The 24,107-nt window shown below is 42.2% G+C and overlaps 1 protein-coding gene across 2 annotated transcripts; it reads left to right on the forward strand.

Annotated features, from left to right (window-relative positions):
- Positions 1-327: 327 nt before the first annotated feature.
- asns (asparagine synthetase) lies at positions 328-24,057 on the forward strand. Of its 2 annotated transcripts, none has more exons than XM_026156286.2 (12): positions 328-476; positions 1,480-1,735; positions 9,968-10,205; positions 10,276-10,461; positions 10,549-10,650; positions 13,341-13,468; positions 13,594-13,720; positions 14,077-14,183; positions 21,203-21,303; positions 21,854-21,935; positions 22,017-22,172; positions 22,690-24,057. In XM_026156286.2, exons 2-12 carry the CDS (start codon positions 1,487-1,489, stop codon positions 22,897-22,899), a joined length of 1,686 nt encoding a protein of 561 aa, XP_026012071.1. In that variant the 5' UTR covers positions 328-476; positions 1,480-1,486; the 3' UTR covers positions 22,900-24,057. The 2 variants fall into 2 exon arrangements, with proteins under 2 accessions (XP_026012071.1, XP_080151907.1); XM_080295781.1 differs by lacking the exon at positions 328-476 and adding an exon at positions 769-787.
- Positions 24,058-24,107: the final 50 nt, after the last annotated feature.

The raw sequence follows: 24,107 nt of genomic DNA on the forward strand, positions 1-24,107 counted from the left end.
TAGGTGGTGCAGAGCGCAGGTGTGGCTTTAGTGTTGCAGGCGGACACAACTTTGTCAGCTACTTCGTCAAACAACCCGTTGCTAGAAATAAATGAATAGGGAATTTATCAAAGTAAAGCTCAAGATCTCTACCTAGTTTTCACTTTATCATTTTGAAATCGTCTAATTTTATGATTTAATAAATTGCCTACCATGTCTATCATATCTACCAAGCATCCATCCAATTATTATTTTTTCTAGTTTGTGCTTTTCATAATACATTCTATTTTTCCACGTTTTTCCAACATCTTGATATCATTGTAGAGCCATTATTGTGCCGTGGCTCTTATTTTGAAGATGCGGTTACTTATCCGGTTATTAAATGCCTTCGCGGTGTAGCTTTTTTCTCCCTTTTTTCATTGAAACGTTGCGTCATCTTAGCCACAAGTATTCAAACAGTCTATGCCTTTCTTTGCGGAAGTTTTAAGGTGAAAACGGTAAGCTGCATTGCGTTCTTCGTCTTCATCAAAAGCTTGTGCCCAGGAATGAGGCTTTCCACTGGGAAGCGTTCACAGCAAAAACATGCTGGGAAAACTGCCATGTGTAATTTTACTTAGATATATTACAATTTTAAAAGTATATCTCATATGCTATGTGAATGTTGAGCACTGTCCAACTGTGTACAGTGTTAATAAAAATTCAGCGTATCCGAGGCACCCAGCAGACTGGTTGCTATCACCAGTTAATCTGGAACACCGGTCCGACTACAACACCGCAGCTGGACGAATGGTTCAACTGAGCACGCGGCGTACGTTAGAAAGCCACAAATAGTTTCCTGATATTAGTTGTTGTAGCTGAGCATATTTTTAATTGGTAGGATTATGAATAGCGCTTGATGGTAGTTGTATTAACTGAAGACCGTTTCTATCACAGATAGGTCTATTGTTGTCTACTATCTAATTATCCAAAGCCCCCCAGTTATTTCGTAGTAACTGTTAAAGTTTATATTACAGATTGAGGCAGGAAAGGTGCGTCCGAAGCAACCAGAGACTTCAATTCGTGGCTTATTAACTCAAACGCTCCCAACGCACACACACTGTGTTCAGCAGCACAGTCAGTTGTACAGCGCGATCTTCGTCCACCTCACATGTTTAGTTTAAAACGTGATTGAAGTCAAATTCGAAAATCAGTCTGCTGTGTTCATGGAGCGTGGGAATTCTGTAAAGCATGATAATGTCCTGTTACTTAAAACCCATTGTACTAGGAACAATGAAGGATATTTTGTTAGGGTTACGTTATTGTTAAGTTACTGTTTGGCTGTGTTAGAGATCCGAGAGGTAGACTCTGAGCTTTTTGAAGTTTCATTTTGAAGCTGGTGACCAAATCCTCCAACTCACTGCGTTGTATTTGCATATCATCTCTTTTATGTAGGCATTTCTAGAAATCTAAACTCTGTGTAATCTCTTTGTAAGCTACATGCCTCTTTGTTTTTGTCCACAGCTGCAAAATGTGTGGTATCTGGGCTTTGTTTGGCAGCGACGAGTCCATGTCAGTTCAGTGCACCTGTGCCATGAAAATTGCTCACAGAGGCCCTGATGCTTTCCGCTTTGAGAATGTTAATGGCTTCACCAACTGTTGGTTTGGCTTCCATCGCCTTGCCATTGTGGACCAGCTGTATGGCATGCAGCCGCTGCGCATCAAGAAGTTTCCTTACATGTGGCTCTGCTACAATGGAGAGATTTACAACCACCAAACAGTAAGACTTCTGCTCCTTTCTGTTCTGAAACTTTAGTGGTTGTTTAAAGAAGTATTTTTCTCGAGCAGGGGATACATCCAGTTATCACATTACTGCAAACTAAAGTCTCTAGTAGAACATAATACGCTCTAATATAAATGATAAAAGGACTGATTCTTATTTAGCGCTTTTCTACTCTACCTGAGCACTGAAAGTGTTTTACACAACATACAAGTACTTTTTTTCCCTATGCTTAAATGCTATCTGTCTGACATTCACACACACTGACAGTCTGATGAATGTACTGGAGAGGAACTTGGGGTTAGTATTTTGCCCAAAGATATTTGGCATGTAGATTGGAGCAGCCTGGGATTAAACCACCAACCTATCCAATTAGTAGATGACCTGCTCTACCTCCTGAGCTACGGCCACTGCATACATGAACATGTCATTTAACAAAGAATTGTCTGGGTGCATTTATAAGATGACACCCACTGTTCAAACCAGGTCCATGTTCATTCAGAAGATCGTGTTCACTAGAGTTTCTTGATTCAACAGCATATTGTCTCCAGATGGTGATAAAGGCCTAGGCTTTCTGTTCTTTAATGTGTCAGAAGTGTCACCCAATCATCAGTGAGAATATAGAAATTCCTTCATGCTTATAATACTTCCAGTTCTTTACGTGTGTGACACATACAACAGGCATTTATATGCTTGATTTTAAATACAAATTTTGCTCCATTTTCAGAAAGCCTGTCTGATAACAGCTGGGTGGTATGGTTGCCACCAATAAATAAAACCAATCTCATCTTTTGTGCATGTTAGGAATGCACTATTGTAACTCCTGTTCTTTCTATAGGCTTTGAGTATACAGTGGAAAAGTATTTGCCTCTTTCCCAGTAGAGCTGGGCCATATCATACCGTTCACGGTAATACCGGTATAATGTTGGGCAACAATAAGAAAATGAAATTTCACGATCGAATATGGGTAAAACGATCATGCGCAGTGCCTTTGTTTTCATACGCACATGGTGGAAAAAGCATGGCGGCAACGGAGAATGAGAAAAGCGAAAGCAGATCGTTGAGTGAAACGATGAACCAGAACTGGTTTGTAAAAATGCTGCAACTTCAGTGGTGTGGAACTGGTTTGGCTTTCATCCGTCAGATACACAACAAAGCACTATTTTTGGTAGAGCATGCTAGCGGGCCGTCGTTATTACCGTGTTTTTTGGAAAATACGGCATACTTAAAATCAATCCTTTGATTTTTCTGAAAGTCGACAGTGCCCCTTATAATCCCGTGTGCCTTATGTATGAACTCTGGTTGTGTTTACTGACCTCGAAACGATTTTATGTACACGGCGCTCGAAAATCTGTCAAATGTTTCAGTACAACTTTGCTAAGCTACGAAGCCGCACCGCTTAATGGATTGTCGGAGCATTACGGCTGTCGTAGGCGGAGCCTCGCGGAGTGATACGTACTGTGCTTCAACATAATGTTACCGTATTGTGTGTGTATGACCTCTTTTTAAGTTTTGTGGATATTATACATGGTTATGCTGAGGATATGTCGGCCAGTTTCCACTGGAAAGGCCTTTTGGTTAAACTGTCAGCAAAGAATTTGCATTTGCACTGTTACATTTTATATAACTTTAATGCACATAAAAAACAGCTGCTTGTTTAAGTGAAAATACATAAAGTTGTGGAGTTGTAAAGCATTTTGTCTAGTGTCAATTATATCGTCAGTTATATCGTTATCGCAAATTTTCAAATGTATATCGTGATAAATATTTTGGTCATATCGCCCTGCTCCATTTCCCAGTTTATTATTTGTTTTGCATATTTATCAAACTTGCATGTTTCAGATCATTAAACAAATTTTAATTCTGGACAAAGAATAGAATGGAATAGTTTTTTATTGTTATTGTAAATGTATAATGAAATTGTGGGTGCTCCACACCAACTGTGCATGGTAAAGAGATAAAGTGTTATATACAGCAAGAATAAATAACAAACAAGAGGAATATATATAAAAACAGGAGAAAGGCACACATTAGAAGACAGGTTGCAAAGTGCTTGAAAGAAGCGCAATGGACTTGGTCTGACTAGAGTCTGTGTGTGAGCGGCTCAGTTATGAGGGTTACTCAGACTATGGCTATGAGTGGGTGTGGGGTTGGATGCAAGGGGTATCCTGCGATGGCCTTGGTTTCAGAGGCCAATGATTTTTTTTTTTTTTTTTGGGGGGGGGGGGTGGCAGTTTCAATTGCCCTCTGCGCAGCCTTCCTGTTCTGAGTTGTGGCTGCTGTGTACCAGACACGCAGGCAGTAGCAGAGCACACTCTCCAGTGAGGAGTGGTAGAAGGCCAGGACCAGCTTCTGGTCCAGGTTGTTCCTCCTCAGGACATGGAGGAAGTGCAGCCACTGCTGGACCTTCTTTACCAGGGTGAATGGTGTTGTGGGTCTAGATGAGATCACCAGAGATGTTTGTGCCCAGAAACCTGAAGGTGGTGAAACATTCTCCATTTATAATGAGAGGGGAGTGGACCTGTCTATGCCAGCTACTGTCATGACAAGTTCTTTTGTTTTAAGGATGTTTAGTTTATTTTTGGGGAACCAGAGGTACAAATTCTACAAAGGGCGACCATGGCTCAGGGGGTTGGGAATCTCATCTGTAACCGGAAGGTCGCCGGTTCGATCCCTGGGCTCTCTGTCCTGGTCGTTGTGTCCTTGGGCAAGACACTTTACCCTACTTGCCTACTGGTGATGGCCAGAGGGGCCGGTGCCGCGATATGGCAGCCTCGCTTCTGTCAGTCTGCCCCAGGGCAGCTGTGGCTACAACTGTAGCTGCCTCCACCAGTGTGTGAATGTGAGAGTGAATGAATAGTGGTATTGTAAAGCGCCCTGGGTGCCTTGAAAAGCGCTATATAAATCCAATCCATTATTATTATTATTATTATTATTATTTATAAGCCCAACCACTGTGGTGTCATCAACATACTTGATGATGATGTTGGTTGGGTGAGTTGGTATGCAGTCAGAGGTGTACAGGGCGTACAATAGGGGGCACCCCTGTGGGGATCTGGTGCTGAGTGACAGTGGGGGTGGGGGGTCTGACTGATTGAGGCCGGTTGGTGAGGAAAGCTTTGATCTAGTACCAGGTGGCAGGGGGAATCTGAGGGTGGGCCAGTTTGGTGGTAAGGATGTCTGGAATTAAGGTCTTAAACGCTGATTGATTAAATGATTGGGGAGAAAAAAAAGTTATCCAAAACTATCTGGTCCTATGTGGAAAAACTGTGACCTATTCCTGTTTATGCCATCTTTGGCAGCAAGAATTGTAATCAAGTCTTCGAGATAGTGGGGCATTAAAGTGTTTGCACCCTTACCGATTTCTTATTTTTTTATGTTTGTCACACTTCAATGTTTCAGATCACCAAACAAATTTAAATATTAGACAAAGATAACACAAGTAAACACAAAATGCAGTTTTAAAATGAAGGTGTTTATCATCGAGAGGGAAAAAATCAAAACCTACATGGACCTGTGTGAAAAAGTGATTTTCTCCCCTATAACATAAATAAAGTTGAGTTACATTTCTCCAGCCACACCGAGGCCTGATTACTATCATACCTTCTGAATAAAGAAATCGCTTAAATAGGACCTGCCTGACAAAGTGGAGTAGACCTCAAAAGCCAGACATCATGCCATGAGCTAAGGAAATTCAGGAACAAATGAGAAACAAAGTAATTGAGATCTCTCAGTCTGGAAAAGGTTATAATGCCATTTCTAAAGCTGTGGGACTCCAGCAAATCGCAGTGAGAGACATTATCCACAAATGGCGAAAACAGTGGTGAACCTTCCCAGGAGTGGCAGCCGACCAAAATTACCCCAAGAGTGCAGCACGACTAAGAGGTCACAAAAGACCCCAGAACAACATCCAAAGAACTGCAGCCTTCACTTGCCTCGGTTTATGTCAGTGTTCAGGATTACAATAAGAAACTAAGATAAAAATGGCCTGAATGTCAGAGTCCAAAGACAAAAACCACTGCTGAGCAAAAGGGACATGAAGGCTCATCTTAGTTTTGTCAGAAAACATCTTGAAGATGCCCAAGACTTGGGCATCTGCAACTTCAGATAAATATAAGAAGTTGAAATGTTTGTAAGACGTGTGCCCGATTACAACTCGCGTAAAAGAAAGGCAGCATTTCAGAAAAGGAGCATCACACCATCAATAAAATGTTGTGGTGGTAGTGAGATGGTCTGGAAGACTTGCTGTGCTAAATTCTGCTGTCTATCAAAACATCTGAAAGGAGAATGTCTAGCCATCTGTTCGTGACCCCAAGTTGGTTGTGGGCAGCAGGATGATGGTCCAAAACACACCTGCAAGTCCACCTCTGAATGGCTTAAGAAAAACAAAGACTTTGGAGTTTGGCCCAGTCAAAGTCCTGACCTAAATCAGATTTAGATGCTGTAGCATGACCTTAAAAAGGCGGTTCATGCTCGAAAAACCCTCCAATGTGGCTGCAAAAGATGAGTGGGCCAAAATTCCTCCACAGCGCTGTAAAAGACTCATTGCCAGTTATCGCAAATGCTTGATTGCAGTTGTTGCTGAACAGATTCTGTTCATCTGGACAGAGCGTTGTTACGGCCCTAGCAGGGCCTCCTCCTGAAGGTGCCTGTGTGGGCGTGTCCCACTACCTCTTCTGCCGGAGGTGCCACCTTTCCCTTTTGTGCAGCTGACTCTCATCAGTAATTAAAAGTATTTAAGCCCAGGGAAAGGTGAGCTCTGGGCCAGAGTGCCATTAGTGTGGTTACAGCTAGTGAGCTGAGTGTTTTGGGGTGTTTCCAGCTAGTGAGCTGCGTGTCTGTGTTTGCAGCTAGTGAGCTGCACTCTTTTTGACTTACTTTGTGCTTTATTGACCAACGCCTGAGTTTTGTTTGTTTTCTTAAATGGTGATAGCGGCTCGTCCGTCTCTTTTAGTTAGTATAAATTGAAACTTTAATAAAACTCTTTAATTTACCCTTTTGCCTCCTTGACTCCTTTTTCTGACCCAGTCACTTTTGTTACTTCCCCCTCCCTGCCTAGACCCCTCAGGGGAACGTAACAAGTGGCGGCTCATCCGGGATAGTTGAAAAGGGAGTTTTGAGTTGGAATTGGTATTTGATTATCTTGCTTTTTTTCACCTTTAGAGATTCAACTTCCCAGTTAAGTTAGGTGAGTGTCCAGCTGAGCTTATAAAGTTCTTCCTTCGGGCACTCTTTTGTTATTTTGCCTTTTTTATTTTCGGAGTAATTCTGGGCGGGGATTCGTTCCCTGTTGGGGGTAGGCAATTCAGGGCTCCAGTCGCTGAAGTTTCGCCTTTCAAGTCGCCTCGAGCCCGGCACGCTCCAGAAGATAGGTAAAGTTTGTTGTGCTTAGGAACTGGGTAAGTTGTGTTTGTTTAATGTGTATACTGCAAGAGGTAAGTTGGTCAGTTAAAGTAAGTTGTGTAGTTTTCCATTAATCGGTTAATTATTGGGTAGTCTGAGTGAGTTGGCAGACGGGTGTGGTTGTGTCTAAATTAGGGTGTGTTTTCTAACCCTTCTCCGGCCCCCAAAATGGCTGATGCAGCCATCAGTGCACAGGTGTCTAGAAGCTCGTTTGTAAGCAATAACATCCACCTGGTTCCCGTTTTCTGTGAGTCCAGTGTTGAGAGCTTCTTCAGTGTGTTTGAAAGCATAGCAACTGCATTACAGTGGCCTGAAGACGTGTGGGGGGTGATGTTGCTGTGTAAATTCACAGGTAAGGCTCAGGAAGCTTGCTCTGGTCTGTCTAGGCAGGACAGCCTAGTTTATGAAAAGATTAAAAGTGCCGTCCTCCAAGCCTATGAAGTTGTGCCTGAGGCCTATAGGCAGCATTTTCGAGGTTTGGAGTTGGCACAGGGTCAGTTCTATCTTGACTTCGCTAGGGACAATGCGAAGCTCTTTGATAGGTGGTGCTCTGCAAGCCAGGTTAACAGTTTGGGGTTGTTACGTGAGCTCATGCTTGTGGAGGATTTTAAAAACTCTGTTCCTGAGTGTATTGCTCTTTATTTAAGTGAACAGAGGGTTTCCACTTTACAGCAGGCTGCCATACTGGCCGATGAGTTTACCCTAACTCATAAAACAAATGCGGTAGAATGTGACATCCCTTCTCACTATAATACATCTTGGAGAGCTAGGAGGGAGCCAGCTAACGAAGCTGAAAAAGTTGTGGATTCGAGACCCAAAACGAAGCTTTGTTTCTTCTGCCACAAACCTGGACACCTTGTTGCTAACTGTTTGAGACTGAAACTCAAACAGAAAGCAAACTCAAAGCAAAAAGGGCCTGCTTTGAGAAAAGTCAGTCGTGGCTCTCAAACCGACAAGGTTGCCAGGCCTATTAAGAGGCTACACTTGGAGCATAATTGCTCAGTAGTGTCATGTAGTCAGTGTAAGAGGTCAACTAACCCTGAGCTGCTGCTGGTTGACAATGTCCCAGTTCCTCAAAATGACCTGCAGGTGGACAGATCATGTATAAAACCACCAGTAAGACCCGCAACCCTGGCTAACAAACATGCCTGTACCGGTGACTTGAGGAATAGTCTGCAAAGTGTTTCAGTAAGGCCCACTAGCTGCCTGCTGGGTTCTCCACATATGATGGTCCAAAGCCCTGGCTATCACATGGGACAATGTTTCGAGGGTCTGGGGCCACTCTCTGTCAATGTTGTGAACCCACTGAGATGGGGTTGGCAGTTTCCGGAAATGCCTAACCGTTGCTATGGGGTTTGGTAGGTGGAAAGCCTGCAATTTGTTGATGCGACGGTTACGGACTTGATTTGTGGTTTTGTTTATCATAATCATTTGACAAACAACGGGTTTGTATTTATGGGGGGGGGGTGTTACGGCCCTAGCAGGGCCTCCTCAGGGGAACGTAACAGCGTATTCAGAAAAGGCTACATCTAAGTGAACAGAATCAACCTTTTGGGGTTACAAATGATCTTCTTGTGGACAGTGCACTCCTCTGTATTTGTCCTGTGAGACGTCACTGCAGTGTTCCATACTGTTGACCGTAATGTTGTTACAGACATTAGAGGATGCAGGAATTAGACACACTAATACTTACATCCTCTCATATACTCCCATTTATTCATGTAAATGAGGAGTGGTGGAAGCAAAACCGCAACAGTAAGAGGGAATGTTTATGTTTTTGTGAAGCGTAGTTTGGATCTTTTGCTGCTGGTTTGGTCAATATTGTTTGGAGAGAGATAAAACTAACAGCTTTAGAATCAGCGCAAAAAGGGCGTAAACACAAAGTGCGGTCCCGCCGAAACATCAGAATCAGCGACCTGTCGGCTTTCAGCCCCGACCGTGCCGTCGGGTGAGAAAGGCGACATCTCACTGATTCTGATCTGGCGGGTCCGAGCTGTGTGTTTACATTTATGTGCAGAATCCGTGTTTCTGCTCTCATTCACTGTTTTAGCTGTTTGGTGGTTTTTTTGTGAGGTTTCACCTGAGTTTCTGGCATTTTGGGCAAAATAAATTTATATTAAAAAATCGATTCAGGATTTTAATGAATCTATATCACGTTATCCGAGCTAGAATAGATTTTAATCGATAAATCGATTATCAAAACCCACCCCTAGTGCCAAGTCATTAAAGAAGCAAGCATGCTCACTTGCTCACTGTTCACGCTGATTTGGTGCTATATAAACAAAACTGCCTGACTGTATCCTCATTTGAAGTCAGCAGCACTCTATTCCTGCTGACAAAGGTTTGCTTCATGGCCTCACTGTGTTCCTCCAATGCCTGCGTTTTTGCTTCAGCTAGAGCCACATCCGGCTTTGCCTTTTGCCATTAGCTTAATAGGACTCGTACTTCAGTTTAACTGCTCCCTTCGCTTACGGTGTCTTCCATCTTGTTTGGCGATAACTGCCATAACAGGCACCAACCACCTTGTGGCTGCAGCACTGTACTGCAGCTCTGGCAGTGGGGTGCAGAACATGACTCAATGTCCCTAGCCTCACTTGGGATGGAGCTCTGCCAAATCTGGGAATTAAAGATCGGGGCCTCACACTCCCATTGCACCCTCACTGCACAGACCTGGGTGTGCCAGGTACCACAATCCTCCCCCACCTGTTTCTTAACCTAAAGAGACAGAAGCAGTTCTCATGGCCATCTGGGGAAATTCCAGAGTGGTTAAGGGTCCAGCCCTACTAATGAAAGTTAAAATGATCATTTTGTTGCCATTTGTTCTTTCAGCTGAGGAAGCAATTTGAGTTTGATTGCCAGACTAAAATGGATGGTGAGATTCTGCTCCACCTTTATGACCGCTTTGGCATTAAGAAGATGGCTTCTCTCCTGGATGGTGTATTTGCTTTCATTCTTCTGGACACTGCCAACAGAAAAGTGCATGTGGGAAGAGATACGTATGGTGTTAGGCCTTTGTTCAAACTCCTCACAGACGATGGATTCCTTGCATTGTGCTCGGAGGCCAAAGGTAATGGGATGGTTTATATTGAATGTTGCTTCTTTATATGTTTGCATTACTAACCTTATTCTGATCACAGGCTTGATAGACATTACCCATGGCATGGGTACTCCTGCCAGCATTGTCCCCTTCCCCCCTGGGCACTTTGAGGTCTTTGATTTAAAGCCAAGTGGCAAAGTTCAGTCTATTCAGATGGAACAGTTTCACTGCTGCAGACAACAGCCTTCTCATGCCATCTATGATACAGTGGAGAAACTACCTATAAGTAAGAGTCTATTCACCACTTTAAACATCAAGCATTTCTAGTGGTAGATGGTATTTGTGAAGGACATTAAAGAGTTTGTCTCCCTAGGTTTGGATGAGGAACTGGTGAAGAGCAACATCAGAAATCTGTTTGAAAATGCTGTAAGGAAACGTCTCATGGCTCACAGGAGAATTGGTTGTCTTCTGTCAGGTAACATCTGCTATGTGGAGCACAACGTGTGTGTGTGTGTGTGTGTGTGTGTGTGTGTGTGTTAATCTTATGTCCTTTTTGAAAGGGCTTGCATTTTCATTTGGCTTCTGTGCCTTGGGACATGCTATTCTGCTTTAGCGCCTAAGAGTAGGCGTTCATACATAGACATATTCTGTGTGAGTAAGTCGACCTGTCTGACAGTAACATTAACTTCACTTACATGTGATGAGCTTTCTGTTCATTCACAAGTGAAGAAGTGTTTTATTTGCAATTCATCGCAATCCAATTTACATATAGAGTTGTGGTTAAAAGTTAACATACACTGATCATAAGCATTAATGTCATGGTCATTTTGTACATGCAGCTTCTCAGCTGCCCTCTCCAGCTTGCGCACAAACCACACAGCTCTCTCCTCTGGGCCCCGGCAGCTACTGAAATAGGGAAGGTGTAGTAGATGGGATGGATGACAGCTGTGACAGCCTCTTATGGCACTGCCCGCTGAAGTTAGAATCATCCCAGAAAAGTTGATTCTGTTCATCTGGACGTTGCGTTTTCAGTGGGAGAAACGTTTCGTCACTCATCCAAGTGACTGAATGCAGATAAACAGGACATTTGCATAATGACTGAAACTACAGCCAATGGCAAACAGTGAGCTGGGAGGTCAGTTTCTTGATCTTTAATATTCAAATTCTCATGACCATTGATCATCAACCACTGATCAAAGATCATTAATCAATGGCCATAAGTACTATTCACAGAGAGTTGGGGGAATGGCTGCAATCCCAGCATTGTAAGATGGCGAAAGATGCACCCTTAGGCCCCCTCCTCGATTCAGAGATGGTTCTTCCCTTTTCATGTAAATGACGTCCTTGGCTCCCCGCTCAAACCTGCGTTCCTCCCTGTCCAGGAAGTGGACATCCTCATCAAGAACTGTATAGTATGCTCAACTGCACCAAAGAGTAAAACGGTGAAATGTGGATTTGTAAACATCAGGTCTCTTCCTGCTAGTACACGAGTTTATAATTGATCAACATAGTTTACTTTGCTTTAGAAAAACCTGGATACAGCAGGATGATTGTGATCATTTAAATCAGGGGTGTGAAACATCTGGCCTGTGGGCCGAATACAATTACTTTTGGCTTGTGAGATAATTTCATATGTCAGTTATTAATGGCCCATCTCTAGGTGGGAGCCGAATCTTTTGGTATTTATTTTAATGGGCACACCATGCAGCCAATCACATGCAAAGACAGACTGAGATCGTGCCATTATGTGAAAGAAGGAAGTGGGGCGGACGTTCTGCAGACAGCAAGTGTAGCAGAAAGAAACGAAAACTTAAAGTGAGCAGCATCTGGCTGTATTTCAATGATACTGGAGACTGCAAAACTGAGTGTGGAATTTCTAAAATTAGGAGCTGGCTAAAGTGATATCAGCTTATATTTTCAGCCATGTTCCATTGTTAATGAAAAAAGGTTTCAAACTTGTCCAGGCCTTAAACCTTATGTGTGTTCTCCCTAGTACTGAATGCATACCACCCCCTCAAAACTGGATTCATTTTATACATTTATTTCTTACAATACAACTCCAAAGAGTTGTTGACAGATTCCTTTCCTTTGTCACAGCAGCATGTAGAAAAACTGAACTTCTTTACACTGACAGAAAGGTTTCAGTGGTCTGACCCACTTAAGGTCGAAGTGGGCTGAAATGACTTTGACACCCCTGGTTTAAATGAATCGACACCTCTGAGCCATATTGTTAGAATCCTTGGAGCAGCTTCCATTCCATCGTATTAAAACAACCAAAGACCAAACAGTTCCCAAACTATTGTGATTTTAGCATCCATGTGGATACTGTAAATCAGCGGTCTCAAACCTTTTTTGCTCCACGGACCGGTTTATGCCCGACAATATTTTCACGGACCGGCCTTTAAGGTGTCGCGGATAAATACAACAAAATAAAACTAGTACCGGTACCGAAAAAAAGATTTATTCATAACACACGTGAAAAGACCCAGGAAAACAGAGTTAACGATAAAAACAATAAAAACCCTGGAAACTATACATTTCACACCTGAGCCTCAACTCTCACGGCCCGGTACCAAACGACTCACGGCCCGAGGCCCGGGGGTTGGGGACCGCTGCTGTAAATGACAGCCTCAGAATGGGATTTAAAAATAATGCTTCGAGCTTAAATGCAATCAGCTTATCTCTGTTAACGGGCTACATACCACAGGCCTTCAAGCTTGCAGTAATTAAACCACTACATCACTTGATTCATCTTTAATTTTTTCTCAAAAATTCTTGAAAGAGTGGTTATAAAACAGGAATGGTTTAGAACTAATCTCTGCTTGTCCTCCTAATCCTCAACCAGGTATTTGATAGTGTTGACTATCATATTTTATCACAGCGATTAGACCTTCTGTAGGTATTAAAGGTACCGTGTTTGAATCATATCTAGATATGACGTAGATATAGATTCCAATTGTTCCCATAAACGAGGAGTCCTCTTCACACACACAGGTTAATTTTGGAGTTCCACAGGCTTCTGTGCTAGGTCCTTCTGTTTACATTATAGTAGCTTTTCTTAGATGGTATTCAGATGATGCCCAACTTTATCCATCCAATTGTTCTCAGCATAGAACCCTCTGGAACTCCAGATATAGAATATAAACGTATATTACTGTTGTTCAGGTGGTCTGGACTCCAGTTTGGTTGCTGCTACACTTGTAAAACTGGCCAAAGAGGAGAAGCTGCCATATCCCATTCAGACATTTGCAATCGGATCAGACGACAGTCCAGACATCGTAGCTGCTCGCAAGGTTTGTCCCTCACTTATAAGACCTGTTTCTAACTTATAACTTAAGCTTATAACATTGGCGTGTGTCACGGATCACTTAAAAAAAGGTCTTGGTGTGTTTTTAATCATCAATTGGTGTTTTGTCAGGTGGCCACTCATATTGGTAGTGAACACCATGAGGTGACGTTCACTGTAGAAGAAGGTATTGAAGTTGTGAAGGATGTCATCTTCCACCTGGAGAGCTATGACATCACCACAATACGTGCCTCTGTGGGTGAGTGGAACACAAAGCACTTTATATACAGTGCTGTGAAAACGTTTGTCCCTTCTTGATTTTACTTTCTTCCTTATTTGTCATACTTAAATGTTTTACATTGTCAAATATGTTTTAAAATAGTTTTTTAATTATTTTTTCACTTATTAAGGGAAAAAGTTATCAAAATTTACGTGGCCTTGTATCAGGGCACCACCACATGGGCATCGGACATGTAGGATATTAACTGTAATGTAATCAAACATAACAGCATTCTAGTTGTATATTATACATTCAGTAGGTTGTGATTTGTTTTTATAAGGGTACATGAGCAGGAATGCACTTGACTCTACACTCTTTTACTATTAACTGTACAGGCATGTACTTGATTTCAAAGTACATCAGACAGAAGACTGACAGTGTGGTGATCTTCTCTGGAGAGGGTTCTGATGAGCTGACGCAGGGATACATTTACTTCCACAAGGTGAGTTTGATGGTTTACCTTTGTTTTTTCAGGCTGATTTATCTTAAATGTAATAGAATTGTGACAACACATAAACTTAGTACAAAAATTAATGAAATTTGTGTAACAGTGCTTCATAAACCTTATACTATGGCCATCTCAAATCTTCTCTGCCAATGCCAAACTGCTTACTGGGCTACTGATAATTGAAGTCTGAAGAATATTGGCAGTTTAAAAATGTATTCATTTAATAGAGAGTTGCTTTAGTAGAATGTAGAAGAGACATGCACAACACCCTGGCACCACCAGCTTGGTCACACACTTCTGTGGGATGGCGTCCCATTCTTTGTCACAAGTAAGCCAGTCTGGTTATGTCGGTCACTGACATGAGCAGCAAACCTAAGCACACCCACAAGTGTTCAGTGGGGTTGAGGTCAGAACTGCAGGCAGGCTACTTTATCGTTTCCACTTCCACATAAACCCTTCTCTGTGGGATCATGTGTTGTCACTGGTCGTAGAATCTTATCTTGATAACTCGACGCATTGATATATCCTCCTCTGGTGAAAAGCATTGTTTTTCCATTGAGGGAAATGCCACCCCATACACTTCATCCTCCACACTTGGACAGCACAGGCTGAATCTAGACTCATCATGTAGCATAACACTCTTTGTGGTCCCGGGGACAACCAGAGCAACACAAACATGACTCCCATGGTCCCTGCTCCCAAGGAATGACTCCTGCTACCTCAAAGTTTGCATTCCCAAACAGAATAGTTAATTTATATTCAGAGATAGAAACCATCAGGTGAACACAGTCAAAACAACAAACACAACAATGATGCACTGGTTGTGATATTGTTTCCCCCTCTTAAAAATAAACAGTCCTGATAGCGACTATCACGACCACAACAGGCATAAGACAGGATTGTTTCCAGTGTTACATTTCTTGCAATTTGCAGCAAATCATGTGCCACAGACTTTAAATAATGCAAATGTGAATTACAAATTTTCATCTCCTGAAAGTGAAACTCTTACCAATTCATGAGTCATAAGACCAGCCACAAAAATACTTTGAGTCACAAAACTGATACTGAGCATCTTTAGTAAACCTAGCAGCCACTTTATTAGGTACACCTGTTTTCACTCTACAGCAGTAAGCTATTTGCTGTATGTCATGAGGTTGCAGACTGAACTACTTTCCAGATCATTTTGATATCGGTTGCCTGATTTCATAATTATTTCTGTTATCTTTCTTTTGCCTGCTGAAGATTGTCAGTTCGAGTACAGCGTGGGGTATTCATCACCTTTACATTTCTTCTCTTTCTCACTTTGTTAGTTTGAACATACAGTAATGGGCATAGGTGGGAAGTAACAAAGTACAAATACTTCCTTATTGAACTTAAGTACAATTTTCAGGCATCTGTACTTATACTTTATTACAAGTTATTGTTTTGGGTTTTTTATTTTTACCCCCTACATTTTCAAAAAAAATATCTGTATTTTCCACTCCTTACATTTTAAAGCAGGCTCATTAAGACATTTGAGGGAAGTTATTATTTCATGTTACTGCCGCCTTCACACATCAAACTGATTGGAGCGTGAATAGTAATGCATGAAAGGCAGGATGTAGCATAAAAAGAGATCAAAGAGGCACAATTGTGGGCCATTGTCAGTGGTTAAAGTGGATTGTTTTCTTTTTCCTTTCTTTCTTTTTATTCCTGTCACAAAACTGGAACGACTGCAGGTGTCCATAAGTTGCGGTTTGGGCACCTTGGCATCTAGCGTACCCTACAAAAGGGCGAGCATAAAGGGAGTGACATTTTTTTAAGTGACAGGTCATTTCAAATGCAGCGTTTGTATCAGCCCAACAAACATCAAACTGTTTGTGTGCAGTTTGTCGTACAGTGTGTTGCAGCTAAAGGTACAGCTGCTGTTTTTCACAGGGAGAGAAAAGAAAGAGCAAACTTGACTCAGGACCGCAGAGGAGGAAGAGAGATTGGATTTAAAGACAACGGCTGCTCAGTGGTGTTTGATAAACTAGTTTAAATCTTATATGCAAGTCCTCATGTCTTTAAATAATTTCCACAATTTTTTGTACATGTGCAATGACAATAAAGGGCTATTCTGTTCCAAGTCAGATATTGGGTCTGTACATGTCACTTTGTTTTGTTTTGTTTTTTCTTTTTTCTTTTCCATGTTGTTTAATGTGCTGAAAAACTGACTTATTTTGAGGCTCAGTAGAAAATCCTATGTAGGTTAGTGTAGGATAAACAGGTTTATTTGCTGTACTGTGATGCACAGTGGCCATCTAGTATTAAGTTAATATAAACAATACTATCAGTGTAGAGGATGGAAATTGGCCAGGACAATTCATAAAACATCTGCTCACATCTGGTTGAATCCAGGTGTATAAATCCACAAAGAGCTGCAGGTCTGCTGATCACAGCCTGCACACTAAGAAAATCTACTGGAGCTCTCAGTAGAAATTGTGAGTTGTGACTCTTTTCCCTGTGCTGAGCCATTAAAACTGACTTTAGGGTTTCCACCACCTGCTGAAAATCACTGTAACTACTTCTGTAGTAATTTTCCTGTTTAGAGGCAAAATCAGTCTCTACAATCTACAGAGAATAGATATTTATTATTATTATTATTATGTGGTCGCTCACAGTGGACATTGATGGCTTCTTAGAGGATCATCAGGGGTCCTTTTGTCCCTCTGTGGGGGGATACTCCCACTAGATTTATATCTGGGACTCTCCACCATTTGACCTTAGAACTGAAGAAGCTTCTCGGATGAGAGGTGAAACGTCTTCAAGCAACTTAAAGAAGTCCAGACGCTTTTCTTTGCAAGCTCCTTTGACTATGATGACCTGGATGACTGAGAACCTCCACAGACATATTTATACAATGCTAAATCACAACACCAGTTACCTCAAGGTGCTTTATATTGTAAAGACCCTACAAAAACCCCAACTGTCAGATGACCCCATATGAGAATGCATTTGGCAACAGTAAGAAGGGAAAAGCAGGACAGAGGCTTAGCCTTAACCTTCAGCCTGTCAGACAGATCAGACACTGATGTTGGATGAACAGGTCTGGCTGGCAGTCTCCCCTCTAATTCATCCCAAAGGAATGCTGTCAGCTTGAGGTCAGGACTCGGTAGGTCAGTCAAGTTCTTTCACACCAAACTCACTCATCCATGTCTTGCTTTGTGCACTGGTGCGCAGTCATGTTGGAGCAGGAGGGAGGCATCCCAAAACTCCCACAAACGTGGGAGCATGAAATTGTCCAAAATGTGTTGGTATGCTGAAGCCTTTAGAGGTCCTTTCACAGGAATTAAGTTGCCGAGCCCAACTGCAGTAAAACAACCCCAGACCATAATGCTCCCTTCACCAACCACTTCTGTGGCAGGTAGGAGGCACGACAGGACCACGATCCAGCATTCAGTGACTTTTTACTCTTTATGTAACTCGGCTGCTGTTACAACATGCCTCGGCTGCAGCTCCCTAGATGCCAGCCACAAGAATACACAAACAAAAACATGACGTGACCCAGTTTAGTCTATTAACCTGGCGAGGTGTGATTTTTGGATGCCCTGCAGGTGCATTCGCCTATCCTGCTGCTGCACCGATTACCACGCCCCGCCACAACTTGGCACAGTGCAGGCAGACAAGTACTGTTCTCCTGGCAACTGCCAAACTGCTGACCCCGCTCTGATTTTAAACAATCTACCACTTTGTAGATGAGCTGCTATCGTTCACAGTCGCTTCCACTTTTTATAACACTAACAGTTGGCTGTGGAATATTTAGTGGCAAGGAAATTTTGCAACTGGACTTGTTGCACTAGGGATGGGTATCGAAAACCGGTTCTTGTTGAGAACCGGTTCCCACTGTTTCAGTTCCTTGGAATTGTTTGCCATTTTTGCAAATGATTCCCTTATTGATTCCAGTTGCCCCGAATGACGTCACCACGTTGCGGAGCGTCATTTACCTGGCAGGAAACACGGCGGCTCAAACGCTCAAAAATTTGATTATACAGTGGGGCAAAAAAGTATTTAGTCAGCCACCGATTGTGCAAGTTCCCCCACTTAAAATGATGACCGAGGTCAGTAATTTGCACCAGAGGTACACTTCAACTGTGAGAGACAGAATGTGAAAAAAAAAATCCATGAGTCCACATGGTAGGATTTGTAAAGAATTTATTCATAAATCAGGGTGGAAAATAAGTATTTGGTCAATAACAAAAATACAACTCAATACTTTGTAACATAACCTTTGTTGGCAATAACAGAGGTCAAACGTTTACTATAGGTCTTTACCAGGTTTGCACACACAGTAGCTGGTATTTTGGCCCATTCCTCCATGCAGATCTTCTCGAGAGCAGTGATGTTTTGGGGCTGTCGCCGAGCAACACGGACTTTCAACTCCCGCCACAGATTTTCTATGGGGTTGAGGTCTGGAGACTGGCTAGGCCACTCCAGGACTTTCAAATGCTTCTTACGGAGCCACTCCTTTGTTGCCCGGGCGGTGTGTTTTGGATCATTGTCATGTTGGAAGACCCAGCCTCGTTTCAGCTTCAAAGTTCTCACTGATGGAAGGAGGTTTTGGCTCAAAATCTCACGATACATGGCCCCATTCATTCTGTCCTTAACACGGATCAGTCGTCCTGTCCCCTTGGCAGAAAAACAGCCCCATAGCATAATGTTTCCACCCCCATGCTTCACAGTAGGTATGGTGTTCTTGGGATGCAACTCAGTATTCTTCTTCCTCCAAACACGACGAGTTGAGTTTATACCAAAAAGTTCTACTTTGGTTTCATCTGACCACATGACATTCTCCCAATCCTCTGCTGTATCATCCATGTGCTCTCTGGCAAACTTCAGACGGGCCTGGACATGCACTGGCTTCAGCAGCGGAACACGTCTGGCACTGCGGGATTTGATTCCCTGCCGTTGTAGTGTGTTACTGATGGTGACCTTTGTTACTTTGGTCCCAGCTCTCTGCAGGTCATTCACCAGGTCCCCCCGTGTGGTTCTGGGATCTTTGCTCACCGTTCTCATGATCATTTTGACCCCACGGGATGAGATCTTGCGTGGAGCCCCAGATCGAGGGAGATTATCAGTGGTCTTGTATGTCTTCCATTTTCTGATGATTGCTCCCACAGTTGATTTTTTCACACCAAGCTGCTTGCCTATTGTAGATTCACTCTTCCCAGTCTGGTGCAGGTCTACAATACTTTTCCTGGTGTCCTTCGAAAGCTCTTTGGTCTTGGCCATGGCGGAGTTTGGAGTCTGACTGTTTGAGGCTGTGGACAGGTGTCTTTTATACAGATGATGAGTTCAAACAGGTGCCATTCATACAGGTAACGAGTGGGGGACAGAAAAGCTTCTTACAGAAGACGTTACAGGTCTGTGAGAGCCAGAGATTTTCCTTGTTTGAGGTGACCAAATACTTATTTTCCACCCTGATTTACGAATAAATTCTTTACAGATCCTACCATGTGAATTCATGGATTTTTCTTTTACATTGTGTCTCTCACAGTTGAAGTGTACCTCTGGTGCAAATTACTGACCTCTGTCATCATTTTAAGTGGGGGAACTTGCACAATCGGTGGCTGACTAAATACTTTTTTGCCCCACTGTACTTTATGAGGACGGATGACAACAGGGCAACTTGCAATACTTGCAAAGTAGATATTTCATTTAAGGGAGGAAACACTACGAATATGCAAAAGCATTTGCTAAAAAAAAACCACACGATAACCTCAAATGAATGTCGTGTTTTTAATTCCGCTCCGGACTCGTGAATCTCAACCCAGCAGCAGCGGTAACGTTTGCACGTCCTCTCCTGTTAATGCGGCAGGTAAATAATCAACAACAGTGCATATTATGTTAGCGCGATCTGCCTTATTACAAACCCTGCCATTACTGTGCATTTAGGTGACCATGATGAGACAGACAGAGGCTGGCTCAGATGCTGACAGTTCTCGCTGCAGTCTACCTTTAGCGTCTCCTTTCAGGCAGGATAGACGAATGTCACTGAGCAGTGACTCAGTTTGTGGTAAAAGGCTGCCACAGCAGATGCCCCCGATTTTCCGTAAGTGAATGTGTTTAATTGTAGGCAGGGACATTACTGGATATTCTTGTGTAATTGCCACAGAACAATTTATGTTATACTTTGTTATTGCTACAGAAGAATGTTTATTTTATTATTTTACATTTACAATTTTTTTTCCTGGGGATCCTGTGACACCCCATTGAAGAGCCGTAGGCTGGATCTCTTAAGATCTCACTGTTGGGTTTGTAAGGCCATGTTACTCCTAAATTTCTATCTTGTTCAAAGAGAAGATATAAAACAAAGTTCTAAGCTAATCGACCTTAGTGTTCTCCTTTTTAAAAAAAAAAAAGAATCGATAAGAGAATCGAATCGTTAAATGGAATCGGAATCGTGAAAATCTTATCAATACCCATCCCTATGTTGCACAGTTGGAATCTTATTATGGTACCACTATGGAGCTCCTGAGTGCGACCAATTCTTTCACAAATATTTCTAGAAGCAGTCTGCATGCCTAGGTGCTTGATTTTATAGTGACTGGAGCACCTGAATTCATTGATTTGGATGGGTGAATGAATACTTTTGACATGCTTGGATCACTTCTCTGGAATTCCTGTTCTGACTTGCATGTGGCTTCTCAAACTTGTGCAGAAGAAAGACTTCTTTTTTTTAAACTGATCTGAATACAGAAATCTTTATGCTTTGGGATGATTATACTTCTCAAAAAATCTGGACAACCTTACAAAGTAGAGCAAATCTAAGTTCATTGCATTTGTTTTTTTCTTTTGACGTTTCATTGCTTTAAATAAAAATGATTTTAAATGATAATTACAGACAAAATATACGAAGCACTTTTGTTAGCCAGAATTGTCAGACTTGTGATCCAGAAATATTACAACGTCTGAAGGAAAACTTCAGACTGAACCTAAAGTTAGAATGCCAATCGAAAAGGATTCATTTAAACATGGCTTTATTTCTCCTCTAGGCTCCAACACCCAAAGCTGCAGCAGAGGACAGCATTCGTCTGATGGAGGAGCTCTACATGTTTGATGTTCTCCGTGCTGATCGGACCACTGCTGCACATGGGTAGCCCTTCTTTGTTACTCACTAGCCCTGCCCGAAGAATTAAGACCGGTAACTGAAAGAATCTAGCAAAAAATAAAAAGGGAACATTGCACTTTGCCTGTTGTTGGCGATAATTTTCTGCTGAAAAAATGTCCTGTAATTACAATTACTTCGTTCAGAATTGGCTGTAATTGTTTGTGCAACAGCTTTTCAGAGCATGTAGTGCTCATGAAGCATCTTTAATTTGACCATAAAAAGGGGGGAAAAAGGATGGAGGGTAAAGTGGACAGCAGGAATTCAGCTGGAGAGCTTTGGTGGTAAAATAACTAATGCATTCATTTTAACCATTGCCAAAATGTCAGTGATTAACCAATAGTGGTCACCAAATAATGCAACCAACCAATAGGGTGACGCTGACTATTATTCAAATATAGTAATAAAAATTAATGACAGTTCTGATTAATAGCATAGACCTATTAGTAACCCTGTCCTGTACTCACACAATTTGATAGAAATTGATTTTGCAATGGACTATTTCAGTTCAGGCTCATTTCGTGTCGCTCTCTTTCAGCCTGGAGCTGAGAGTGCCTTTCCTGGACCACAGATTCACAGCGTACTACCTCTCCTTGCCTGAGGAAATGAGGGTTCCTAGGGTGAGTCTGTACAATATTGGTGTCCACACTATCATGCAACTTTGCTTTGTAATAATAGTGTATTGTGTCCTGTGAAACCAGGATGGAGTGGAGAAGCACCTTCTGAGGGAGTCCTTCAAAGGTCTCGACTTGATACCTGATGAGATTCTCTGGAGGCGTAAAGAAGCCTTTAGTGATGGCCTGACATCTGTGAAGAAGTCCTGGTACACGTACCTGCAGGAGCATCTGGAGTCAATGGTAATATTTGGTAGAGAAGCCTCTGACTCGGTCCCATTCACAGTAAAGTTTTTATGTTAACATTGATTTCGGCCTTCTCACAATCTAGTAAATCTCGACTGATTTCAGGCAGATTTCAGGTGGTGCAGACACCCAGGTTTGTGAATGCAATAACGCAAGAACAAGGCAACGTAGGAAATTTTCAAATTCATAACACAGGTGCACTTACTAAAAATCAGAATTCCAAGCTCAGTGCAATGGCACCACTTTGACAGAATAAAAGATTTACTTTAACTTAAAATTTTGCATTTAAAGTAAATTTAAATTAGAACGGGCCAAGAATCCACAGAAAATTGATCAAATACACTAATCACGACAGCGTTAAAATCTTTAATTAAACCGCAGAGAGAGGTTCAGTAAATTGTAGGTGTTCCTCTTAGCTCTGTATTATGACATTGCTCGTTAGTTGATGTTGATGCTTTGATTGATTGAACAAAGTTTGCGAGTGACCCGTCTGTTTTGTTGTTGTTTTTTTTAGGTGAACGATGATGACATGGAGGAAGCTTACAAGAGGTTCCCTCACAATCCCCCACGCACTAAAGAGGCCTACTACTATAGACAGGAGTTTGAGAAGCACTACCCAGACCGTGCTCAGTGGCTCTCCCATTACTGGATGCCGCGCTGGATTGATGCCATCGATCCATCAGCCCGTACCTTGTCCATCTATAAACCTGAGAAAGACCAATGATTTGTGTGTTTGAGGGTGTAATTACAGTTAAAATTTCTTCCGCTGAGCTGAGAGAACGAAGACAAAGCTCTTCTGCTTTTAAGATTAGGCTTCAAACTTTCAGATTTTCCTTTCTGATACTGACTAGCTGGAGATGGATCAGGTGAACCTGAACCATCTCTTAGTTACCCTGCTATAAGCTCCAACTGCTAGTGGACTTTCATTGAGCACTTCCTCACTTTCCTGTTTTCACTTGCCTGGTGTTTATATGCCACTGTTGTGCATCAAACTGTCAAACTAGAGCCGCTACTCCACCACGTCGAAAGCAGCCAGTTCTGGTGGTTCGTGGATCCGACTAGAATGCCTCCTTGGTGGGACCCCGGACACGCTGGAGAGATGATATATCTTTCCTGGCCTGGGACCGCTTTATTGTTCTCCAAAAGAGAGGTCTGGGTTTCTCTGCTTAGGCTGCTGCCCCTGCATCCCAGTAGAAGAAAATGGATGGATGGAATTGGATCTTTGGCGTGCATACTGGAGGATCAAACCGCCAACCTTCTGATTAGTAGATGACCTGCTCGACCTCCTGAGCTACAGGGTGTAAGGGTGGTATCATGTTTACACTATAACTGACTGAGGTCAGTAAGTAGTGTTATCATGCTGCTACCTCCCAGCTTTTGACAGCTTTGGTTGATTCTGGTAGTTTGAATTGGTTTGGTTTGCTTTGGTTTCAGTTTGTTTGGCTCTTAATCACCAAGCTAGAACTGCAGCATTGTTGGCGCTAACTAGCATATTATGCAAGTGTTTTGTAAAAGGATATTTTTCATGTTTGGCAGAAGTGAGACATGCGTAAAAGATCTAATCATTTTTTTCATGCTTGACTATGAATGACTATTCAAACAGTTTGGGAACTAGGAGTTAGACATTTCATATAACTGTCCCACCCATGGTCACATTTGAAAGTGGATTACAGGAAGAGATCACTAATATCTGCAGTCTAATGTAATTTAATAACCATATGCTACAGCAAGGAAATTGTATCCAACCTTAGTTTATTGAATCATGTTTGCACTAGACAGTATTGCATTTGTATTTCTCTCTTAACTAATCTTTTATCTGTCTCTATTTTTCTGTGTTTTACATTAATTGACGCTAAAATAAAATTTCCTGTTGCAACAGAAACTGTTTACTTCATTTATATTTCATGCAGTACCACTGTTTACCATCAGAGT

This window comes from Astatotilapia calliptera, chromosome 22 (assembly GCF_964374335.1).
Source record: "Astatotilapia calliptera chromosome 22, fAstCal68.1, whole genome shotgun sequence".
Lineage (NCBI taxonomy): Eukaryota > Metazoa > Chordata > Actinopteri > Cichliformes > Cichlidae > Astatotilapia > Astatotilapia calliptera.

Coding starts and splice junctions, on each gene's coding strand:
- asns (XM_026156286.2), top strand. CDS start 1,487: ATGTGTGGTATCTGGGCTTTGTTTGGCAGCGACGAGTCCATGTCAGTT. Junction 14,184..21,202: donor GATACATTTACTTCCACAAG/GTGAGTTTGATG, acceptor TTTCTCCTCTAG/GCTCCAACACCCAAAGCTGC. Junction 21,936..22,016: donor AGGAAATGAGGGTTCCTAGG/GTGAGTCTGTAC, acceptor CTGTGAAACCAG/GATGGAGTGGAGAAGCACCT.